The sequence below is a fragment of the Ananas comosus genome, linkage group 13 (assembly GCF_001540865.1).
Source record: "Ananas comosus cultivar F153 linkage group 13, ASM154086v1, whole genome shotgun sequence".
NCBI lineage: Eukaryota > Viridiplantae > Streptophyta > Magnoliopsida > Poales > Bromeliaceae > Ananas > Ananas comosus.
Window position 1 is genome coordinate 905,261 of NC_033633.1, and position 11,449 is coordinate 916,709.

The 11,449-nt window shown below is 36.1% G+C and overlaps 1 protein-coding gene across 3 annotated transcripts; it reads left to right on the forward strand.

The window, feature by feature from the left end:
• On the forward strand, positions 3,394-8,487 carry LOC109719427 (metal tolerance protein 5). Of its 3 annotated transcripts, XM_020246107.1 has the most exons (7): positions 4,119-4,670; positions 4,779-4,783; positions 4,879-4,988; positions 5,101-5,346; positions 6,459-6,539; positions 7,077-7,310; positions 7,865-8,487. In XM_020246107.1, exons 1-7 carry the CDS (start codon positions 4,564-4,566, stop codon positions 8,213-8,215), a joined length of 1,134 nt encoding a protein of 377 aa, XP_020101696.1. In that variant the 5' UTR covers positions 4,119-4,563; the 3' UTR covers positions 8,216-8,487. The 3 variants fall into 3 exon arrangements, with proteins under 3 accessions (XP_020101695.1, XP_020101697.1, XP_020101696.1); XM_020246106.1 differs by lacking the exons at positions 4,119-4,670; positions 4,779-4,783 and adding an exon at positions 3,394-3,694; XM_020246108.1 differs by lacking the exons at positions 4,119-4,670; positions 4,779-4,783 and adding an exon at positions 3,828-4,086.

Here is an 11,449-nt window from a genome sequence, read left to right on the forward strand (position 1 = left end):
ATACGTGTTACACCTAGCCCGTATGCGTATGTCGAGTCCAATAGCTTTTTTTGTTTTTATTTTATAAAATAGACCTCTATGTACGAACTAAAGACCGCCTTAGTTGATGTCACACAATTCTTCTGGTCATTATTTTAGCATGTCACTATAAGACGGTTCCTTGACTATATCATCATTAGATATTATTATTATTGTTATTAGGAAAAGCTTCAAAAATCTCCTTTGTGGTTTCCTATTTTTTCCCTTTAGTATCATGTGGTTTAAAGTGTATCAAGTTAGTGTCCTGTAATTTCACACTTTCTCACTTTAGTACCATGTGGTTTCGCACTTTCTTACTTTAGCACTCTGTGGTTTAATATTTGCTTAAATTATATACAAAAAACTTTAAATATCTTATCTAAGTTTATCGAATATTTATTTTAGTACCCTTTAGTTTTAACTTTGTTATTGATTTAATGAAAAAAAAACCCCGAAATGGATAATAAAAAGAGAAAAATGAAACCACGCGGGACTAATTTGATACAAAAATAAAATCATAGAGTACTAACTTAATACACTTTAAACCACAAGATACTAAAGTGAGAAAGTGCGAAACCACAGGATACTAATTCGATACACTTTAAACTACAGAATACTAAAGTGAAAAAATGCGAAACCACATGAGGGTTTTTGAAGTTTTTCCTTATTATTATTATTATTATTATTATGTTTTGAAATGAAAATAATATACTATCAGTTTTGTTTTATGGAGTTTTTCACCACGCATGTTATAAATAGTTGGTTACATTAATTTAATTTAATTATTAATAATTACTGGTTGTTCGTAGCTCAAGTGTAGAATACATTAGTGGGCGTTTAATTAGGTTTTTTAAAAATATTTCAAAAAATGATTTTTTGATTGGAAATTATTTTTGTCGTTCGTTTGATTTCTAAAGAAACTAATATTTATTTTTTAAATTTTTTATCCTGGCAACAAAACTATATAAACACGGTGTTTGTTTAAAAATCTTCTTTTTTTTTTTTCAAAAAATCTGCACTTATTTGAAAAATCTAACAACCCTTAACTGGCAAAAAAGACAAAAAAAAAAAAAACAAAACAAAAGGCTACACTCAGCTCAGAACCATTCGTCGCTCTCTGAATAAAACATCAATTAATTAATCATTACATGAATTCTTAAATTATCAGCTGAGATCGAGCTTTTAACTTTCATTTGTCCATTAATGCGGTTTGGGACTAAAATGCAATATTCAAAGATTCCAAATCCACATCATTTTTGCGCTCATCGATCTAGTACATAAATTGGATAGAGCTGTGGATCAGTGGCCCATTTGAATTCCGAAGAAAAATCTAGTTCCGTACCAACCAATAAACGGACCCACAACTCTCACCAACCACATACCAAATCGCTCCCATCTCACTCCACAAGGAGATTCTTTTCTACAGATCATTCCCGGGACCTTTTCCACACTTCATCCGTAAACAGAAGAGCGTCGCTGTGTCCATTCAATCTCAAAATATCTGCGGGACCAAATCAAAAATATTGTATAGAGAAATTGATTGTTAACTAGATGCGTGCTCTGTTGGCTCGTGCTTAAGAAAAAGATACTCACTATGGACAACTTGTTAAAAAGAGGATGGATTGGGAATACGACTTGCGTGCTTTGTGGGTCAGTAATAAAAACGATTGATCATCTCTTTACACAGTGCGTATTCTTCACATTCCTTATGGTGAAGTCACTGGAGGATGTCCAGTCAGGAGACTTGAGAGTTGACGTCCACTGGCTATGGGATATTTGAAAAGATCGGAAGGGGACACAACACATGAGTAACGGGTTATGTGGTATTATAGCTTGCTGGTGGGTGGCGTGGGAGACCAGGAACGGAGCGATTTTTGCAAGGGATCAAGCGGACCCTCTCCGTAGGACTCATAAGATTAAACACTTGATGGCTCAGTCGGGAAATTCTGATTGGTAGGTAGATAGGTCTTGTTGACAGTATAGCGAAATTAACTGTATCTGTAAACACCGTCTGTCTTTTCTTTGTTTTCGTCTCCCTTGAGGCTTTGATGTCTCATCCATGTAGCTTAATTCACCTTCTGAATAAATGAAGCGGATAGCATGCTACATTTTTCTCAAAAAAAAACTAGATGCGCTATCTTAAAGATTGGGAGCTCGAATGGATTATTTATACGGTTCAAATAAGAAGTGTTTTAGATTTCTGCTTGTCAAATTATCTGTAATATTTGTATTTAGAAATATTAAAACTTAAAGAGAAGATCAATTATCCGTGGCGATTATTCGAAAAATGCGAAGATTGAATATATAACTTGTACGTTTCGAAAAAGAAGAGCTTGAGGCTTCAGCTATTTAGATATATAAACATCACAAACAATCAGCACGTATGTAACATAATAATTTGTCATCTGAGCTGGTATCTATCTACAAGGCGAGAGTCAAAAAAAAAAAAAAAGAAGAAAAATACAACATCAACATTTTCAAAATTTACAGGAACTTTTTGACAATATCACGAGGATTCTTGGGGATAGATAAAGATTCGGTGGACCGGGTCTACGGATTTTCTCGAAGCTGTGTGGAAAAGCGCTTACGTGGCGGAGGACACAGCGGATTCGACCGATCGGTATCCGCCAAACCGCCGACGCGACCCCCACCATTAGGTGGCTCGTCGGTGGGCCCCGCCATTCGAAACGGGCTTGTGAAATCCGTTTATCCACGGGATCCCGTAGGATCAATCACACCCGTCCACGTGTCCCCTCGGCTAGCCGTTCGCTGCACCGTGGTCCACGATGGACCCATAACAACGGTAAAACTCACATTACATTAACAGGACACCATATTTCCAATACCAAAAAAATATTTTATTATTTTAATCATTTATAAATTATATTTTTAATTATTATTAAATTAATATGACGAACATAGTTGTTAAATACAAACATAATTTATGAACCCAAGTTACCACTTATTCTGAATATCTAGAAAGTAAAAAAATTTTAAGCTGAATTTTAAATTATTAAGTTATGGCCTATAATAGTTTATATTTTATATTTTATTAAAATTATAAAATTTAATAATTATTTTCACACAATAAATACTGATTTACAAATTTTGCAATTGTTTAATTCCTATAGGCAAGTTTTGAAAAATATTATTATACATTATTATATAATATTTTCTTGTCGCTCAGTACTAAAGATTAAAGATTACACGTGGCATTAAATAATTTTAAGTTAGATTTTCGACACTCCTAAGGTTGATAACTGTAGACCGGCTCTTGGGCTTGAATGGTGAACCTGGTCCAACGAAATAATTCGGCCAAGCAGTCGCCAATCCAATCCCAAACTCCTCGTTGGCTCTTTAATCGCGCCGCTGCGCCTTTAATAGCGCTCTTCTTCGCTCACACTCTTCGCTCTCTCTCTCTCTCTCTCTCGCTCTTTCTCTTTCTCTCTCTCTTAATCTTCTCCGATCTAGTCCTAGGGTTTGGAAACCTCGGCGGCGGCGGCGGCCATGGCGGAGCCGGCGAGGCCCGGCGTGGAGGCTGGAGACGAGGAGCTTCTCCTTCTCCCGGATTCCGGCGACCGCGAGCGCTCATGGCGCCTCAACTTCGACGGATTCCGGCGATCGGAGCACCAGGAGAAACCCCCTCGCGGGCTCCATGATTGCCTCGGCGTGCTAGGTCTCTCTCCCTCTCTCCCTCTCTCTCTAGCGCGCGCGCGCGCGCGCTCGCGGAGATGTGCGCTCGAACCCCACGAGTGCGGCGGATCGCGTGCTCCACCCGTCGCACGCGTTTGCTCCGACCGGCGTGCTACTTGTGTGTGATGGTTTCTGATTTGTGGTAAAGCTCCTGTTGCGTCTTATTTTGAGATGGGAGTTTTCGTTGGTGGGTTGTTTTGCTTATGTTGGTGGGTTGTTTTCTTTGATGTTGATTCCCTTACCTAAAAGGAGGGAACGTGTATTATATTTTTTTTGTTCTAAAATATTAAGAAGTTGCAATTTTGGGTATGATTCTATATTTCGGTATATAAAACTTGGTTGATTGTGGCCAAGGTGAAGCGCTTGTGGGAGCAGGTGAATGAGTGTTTATATTTAGTAAAAAAGATTCTAGTATTTTAGCTTTGCTTTTTGTTTGTGAGGAATCAAATTTTTTTGATGTTTGATTCCAGTGGTTCATAGCTATGTATTTTTAAGGGTTCTACTTGGTAGGAATTCATGTACTAGAATGGATTGTTTTGTTAGGATATTAAGGAAACTTGATTTGAAGTAAGACACAACACTGAGCCCCACTTATCAAATCACTCATATCTACTTAATAGTGTCACCTGTGACTGATACTACTGCACTGAAATTTCTCTACCTGGTGAGTTTGCTGCAGTGGTGCAGTACCTTCAATTAACTTAGTGTTTTTCCATTTTTGAATCTGCTGAGCAATTACGGCTTTCAACCCTGTCTTCCTGTTGATCTGCATGTGTTTTCCTGCAATTAGTTGCAAAAAGAGAAGAAACGAAAATTCATTTGCCTAGTCAAGAGACTGGCAAAATTTGGAAAATGAATAGAGTATTAGCAGACAAATTTGGAGTATTCTTTAGTTCGCAAGAAAGGCTGTCATCTATATGCACACAGAAAACCAAACCAAATCAGTCCGTTTTCTTGAGGTATTCGATGTCGCATACAGTTTTTTTTTTTTTTTTTTTTTGTTGATGAATTGACTCCTCTTTGTTCTCTGCTGGTCCACACATTATGTGCTTTCTTGGCTGATTAAGTCATGGTAAAGTCTCTTCTACTCTGATTGCCCTTAATTGGTAATTCTTTGTAGGATGTTAATGATGGATATGCACCTGATACTTTTCTTGATGGCTATAGGTCCTGGAGATGTTGTGGCCGAGTATTATCAGCAGCAGGTGGAAATGCTGGAGGGTTTTAACGAAATGGATGCCTTGACAGATCGGGGATTTCTGCCTGGAATGTCAAAGGTTGGCATTCTTACTCTCAATGCTAGCCTTTTCATTTATTTAGTTTTATGATGGTATGAAGAAACTTTTTACTTTTATATCTATCATTAACTATAATGATTGTCGCATTCAGGAAGAGCGTGAAAAAGTTGCTAAAAGTGAGACTCTGGCCATTCGATTATCAAATGTTGCAAACATGGTTCTATTTGCTGCAAAAGTCTATGCTTCAATAAGGAGTGGTTCGTTAGCTATTATTGCATCCACATTAGATTCTCTACTTGATCTGTTATCTGGGTTTATCCTGTGGTTTACTGCATTCTCTATGCAAACTCCAAATCCCTACCACTACCCTATTGGGAAAAAACGCATGCAGCCGCTGGTACGTTTCCTTCAAAATTGGATCTAACTGATCTTTCTGAAAAGAAATGCATTATTTTCCTTCAAGAAGTTCTTATTTATTCGTTTGTTGCCTAATCCTGATATTGTAGTAAAGTGCTTATATTTTACCGTTGTCACCAACAGCTGATATTATCCTAATCCTTTTTTTCTTTTCTTTTTTTTTTTCATAATTACAACCATTTGTCTATGGCTTTCTTCTAATGTTTGGAATGTCAGTTTTGCTGCCCAAAGAGTGTATAGTCTTTTCAACTGTTTGAGCTGCCTGTTATTTCGATTTCAAATTTTGCTGGAAACTGTTTCCAAGTTTTCCAAAAGGATCTAAACAAATGTTCATAACTGAGACAACCATAATAACCTTATTTTCACAACATTTTGATTTAACGCATGGTGTTTAATACTACTTTTATGAAGCTTTATGTCTAATTTTCATGCTATTGTGTATAGATGAGTCGAAACTTTAGACTTTATTGAGATTCTTTTTGGTTTTTATGAAAATTTATTTACCTCTAGTATAAAATATAAATGCGTTACAATTTTTGTTCTCTTATTATCAGCGTTTTAACTAGGACCAGAATTTCTCAGTTTGTTTTTCTAGGTCAAGCATCATGTGTCTTTCTAAGCTATTGAACAATCATGGTTATATTGGCCTGGAATGGCTAGTTTGATGTGGGAAGCATCATATTCATGGTTGTTGAAAGAGGACCTGTTACTGATCTCAACTTTGGTGTAATCTCTTTTTGGTTTTGCTTGTTTAAGAAGATACTGAGCCCCTTAGGTATATCAATGCATCAGCTGTGTTCTTCAGTTTCGCCGGGAAACCAAACCAAGATGATCAAACTAAAACGTTCCATTTTGGTTCAAACTTCAAAGCCTATGAAATCATGCTATTCCTTAACGTCTAAACATTTTTTGTGCTTTCTTCTTAGCCCTCAATGGAATTTTCTATAGAATGATTTTGTTTTCTTTTATGTGATCTATAAATCCTAGTTCTAGGCATTTCATAGAAGCATCATTCTAATTCTCCTTTTTTTATCGTGAGGATGCTTTTTTTCGCCAGTCCACAAGATTACTCAAAGCAAATATTTTGTGCAGGGGATTCTAGTTTTTGCCTCTGTTATGGCAACACTTGGTCTCCAAATAATCTTAGAGTCAGTGCGCTCTCTAATATCTGATGTAAGTGTATATTCTTCTCCTTGCTTTTAAACAGACATTTTTCTTTTTTAATGAGATGTTTGGTTTTCATGCCTATGTTTTTGTTTTGATAAGATTTTTTTTTTTTATTTACCCTTTTCAAATGATTAAAGTGCACCAGGGGTCCCCAAGATTTTTACGAGGCTTCAGTTTGGTCCCCAACTTCTCAATTGTCATCGAGTTACCTTACTTTTGCACTTCGTCACAATTTTGTTCATTTAAATTTCTTGGTTCAGTTGATGGGAATTCGCAGTAACCACCATATGGGAAGTTAAGCTGAAATTTAAAGGTCATAGGGGCCTAATAGTAACAATTAAAAGGGTTGGGATTAAACTGAACCTGTGAAAAGGCTGAGGACCTCTTTTGCAATTTACCCCTATTCAAGCAGGCGTACATGCTCTCAGACATGAAAAATCTTGTCCAACTTCTACTTGCTGAAGAATTCATTATTATCTTGTGATCCTAAGTTTCGCTCATCTTAGTTCATGCTTGTTAACTAAAATGGATGCATAAATGCAGGAAAATCAGTTCAGCTTGACGAATGAACAGGAGAAGTGGGTGGTAGACATCATGCTATCTGTGACATTGGTGAAGCTCGCGCTTGTCATATACTGTCGCTCATTCACAAATGAAATTGTTAAGGCTTATGCACAGGACCATTTCTTCGATGTGATCACCAATGTCATCGGCCTTGTTGCTGCACTTCTCGCCAATTATGTTATATATTGGATCGACCCAGTTGGAGCTATCATTGTAAGTGGAAGCCATCATTATCTCCTTTTTTTTATGTGGCACACATTTCTGACATTTAATTAGGTATCCTCTCTTGATTAACTAATCGTCTTTTGAATATTTTTTTAGTCAAATCTATAATCCATGAAACCAACTTCGAAGAAATATTGTGAATATACCACTTTTATGTGTTCTAGTGGTATCATCTGATTTTACTACGCTTTACCACAAGGCTTCATTGTGATTGGCCATCACATTCCACTAAAATTGAGCACCTACATTCATGTGTATTATGTCAATAATTTTGTAAATGAGGATTTAACTATCCAAAATCAGTAATCATCCTTATTTAGTCTCCTTTTTTTTCAGAAAAAATTATAACAAGCCATGTGATTGTTAGGTGCTCAATTGTAAGTTCTAGTAAGAACCATTGGTATTAAAGTAAGATCAGGCTATACCATGAGGAGGTATCTGAAGTTCTCGATTTAAGATGCAAGCTACTTTATGAAGAGAGACTTGTACCATAATATGCAAATGGATGGTGATCTGAATTTTTTTTTGTTAAATCTCTGCAGCTGGCGTTGTACACGATCCGCACATGGTCGGCGACTGTGCTCGAAAATGTGAACTCCTTGGTGGGCCGGTCTGCTGCGCCGGAGTTCCTGCAGAAGCTAACTTACCTCTGCTGGAACCACCATAAGGCCATCAGGCACATCGACACGGTGCGCGCCTACACCTTCGGTTCGCACTTCTTTGTGGAAGTGGACATTGTCTTGCCCTCCGAAATGCCCCTTCGCGAGGCCCATGACATCGGGGAGTCACTGCAGGAGAAGCTGGAGCTGCTGCCCGAAATCGAGCGCGCGTTCGTCCACCTCGACTACGAGTTCACTCACAGGCCCGAGCACGCCCAGGCCCACGATTCGTAGGCCCGATCGGCTCACGAAAGCGATTTAGTTCGCCGGTAGTTTTAATTTTGGTCTTATAGTGATCTTGTTGCGATTTACGATGAAATTGTATATTTAAGCATGTTCTGTATGTCTATGATCAGAATTTTCACTTTCAGCTAGTGTTTCTTTACTGGTGCTGGTCTACCTTGGCCTCATCAGTGACAACAATTAGTTACGTTGGTTGTACCTGGTCTACCGTGTTAGCAGCGAACAACACTGAAGTAAATTATCGCCTGAACCTGGTTCACCAACTCTGTGAATTGCTATGGTTAAAACTTAAAAGGCGGCGCATGCGCCCAAATGCGGGGCACTGTGATTTTGGAATCCCCTCAGCAAAACAGCTCTAACAATAGAGACTGATGAGACTGGCGGTGCATGGCTGATGCTGTGCACTGGGTGTAGGCAATAATTTCTCTCCGTTCATTGGGGTGGTAATCTAGCAAAGAGTTATAGCGAGAAGAAGCAACAACCAAAAAAAAAAAAAAGAAAAAAAGGAGAAATTTACGCACAGAAAAAAGAATCAAGCTTCTGTATTTTTAAAAATATTAAGTTATTGATGTTTATAGATTTTCGGCTCTTGGATTAAGGGGTGTGCAGTTAGGATAATAGTGGCCCCCTAAAAATGGAGAAGGTAGTTGATTGAATAGTATGATCTAAAGAAAAAAATAATAATAATAAAAAATTTACAAATATATCTAAGTATTTGATACTTTTAAAAGCGTCGTAATCGAATTCCACAAGAAAAATAGCTGGTCTTCAATTACTTAAAGACGGATAGCTGTTATTCTCACCGTTCAGATGTAACATGTGAGTTGCCCCTTTTTTTAATTTTTATTTATTTTTTGGTGGTGTAGAGATTGTATTGCTTCTAACCGGTCAATTTGTGATGTGAACTTCTATAAAGTTGGTTGAAAAAGCGTGCAAGTTTGTCCTACTATTTATAACATTGAGTGAATAATAAAGTTCATAAAAATTTATTTTAACATAAATATTTTTTTGAAATTGATATTTACGCGCATATCTTTTAAAGGCCTTGCTCGTGCGTGTATAATCAATTAGGAGTATGCATGCAAAATTTAGAGAAACACCTGCAAATGTTTCTTTTTCTTCCGTAGATATCGGCAACAGCAACCCTGGAGCAACCACACATGCAAGTGATCCCTCTCATTAATTTGAAAATGGCACAATATATGGTATTAACAAGAATAAAACATAATTATTTCTTTTTTTTTTTTTTTTTCTCTAAAGTTCTAGTGCAAATATTTAGACATTCTTTAAAGCGATGTGACTAAAAAACGGACGCCCAATACAAAGGACAAAAATTTGGTGGGCATCGTCCCCAAACAATTTTGTTTGGGGACGATGCCGTGCGGCGCCCACCGCGACCCTTGAAAACGGCCAAAAACAAAAAAAATAAAATAAAAATTGTGGGCTCCGTTTTTTAGAAAGAGAGAGAAAAAGGGGAAAGAGGCGGTGGCGATGGGCGCCCGTATACACACGGCACACGGTGCCCATCGGCTCTGTCCCTAAACAAATTGTTTGGACGGATGCCCACCAAATTTTTGTCCCAATACAAACATCATGGATACAGTACACTGCAGGAAAAATATGATTAGATGCTCATACACCCACACATCAAGCGACACCTCCCAAGTGCCTCCTCTATTGTGAATTAGGGTCGCAGGTCAAATTTACTAAATTTAGACAAATTTATTTAGAGCTTGTTTGGTTGCTCATAAATTACCGAGGTAATTAAAATAAATCACTTCAAAAAAATCGGTTACTTCTAAAAAAGAAAATTTTAAAGTGAAAAAATAACTGTAATCCGTAGCAATTGTTGTTTGGTTATTTCTGAAAAAGTCATTTTAAAAATTGTAATTTAAATTGAAAATGCACAATTGAATTCCTAAATTAAATTTAAAGTTCAAATTAGAACTCTTGACTGAAATCAATTTTATGAATCAAATTTCCATTTAAATTTAAAACTAAAATTTCAGTTGAGATTGAAATTTAATAAAATTTATATTTCAACAAGTTTAATTAATTAAATTTCAATTCAAATTTGCATTTTCAATTAGATCTTAAAAGTACAAATTCAAACTTGATTCATAATTCGAATGTAAACTCTGAATTTAAAGATAGATTCAAAATTCATAATTCAATTCATAATGTATAATTGAACTCACAATTTGACTTGAAAGTTCAGATTGAAAGTTGAAACTCCTAACTAGATTAAACTTATAAATTGAATTAAAATTTATATATTTAAACTTAAACTCGCAGGTTGAAACTTAAATTCAAAAATAAACCCAAAATTAATAGTTGAAATAAAATTTGAATACACATGTTGTGTTCAAATCTAGTGCTTTGAAATTAAAATAATAATTTAAATTTGAATTTTATAATTTAAAATTCGAAATGCAAAATTAAATTTACTGTTCAAATTCAAATAACTTGAGTAGACGTTGAAAATCAACTATTAAGAACAAAATCTATTTACACCTCTTTACATGGGTTGTTAACTATTGAATTTTGATAACTATGAAGTTTTTTGGGTCAAAATTAAAAAAAATAATTTTTTTACTTTTTTTAAAAAATACCATTTTTGCCTCTTCACTTAGGGACAACCAAATATCACCTTACACACCCTCCCCACCAAAAAAAAAAAAAAGGGATTCATTGAATGTTGGAAAATAAATGAATCTCTATTTCAACTTTAATATGTCACATGATGAAATATTCATTGAATATTGAAAAATAAATGAATCTCTATTTCAACTTTAATGTGTCATATATGATGAAATAATAGCACTGCTTTAATGGCCTTGGACTGGTGCAAAAAGACATGGCCATGCATCCGGAATATGGCCAACTTGTTATCCAGTAGCATCCGCCACAAATGGGGATAAAACTAACTTCGGTAAAAGGGGCTTTTTTCAATTTAGCCCTTTGACAAATTTTTATTTTAAAATAGTCCTATCAAAATTTAATTTGTAAAAATAGTTTTGCTCCTGCTACTGCCACACAGGCGCTACATCAGCGCCACGCGGATAGGGCTGAGGCCAGTGTGTTAAGTTGAACACGGTGAACTATTCACCGTGTTCTTTCTCCGTATTTCATATTTATATTCATTTTCTTCTCTTTTAGGGATGTCAACGGGTCGGATTTGGATTGGATTTTTAAAAACTCGAAATTGAATCCGAAAATCAAATT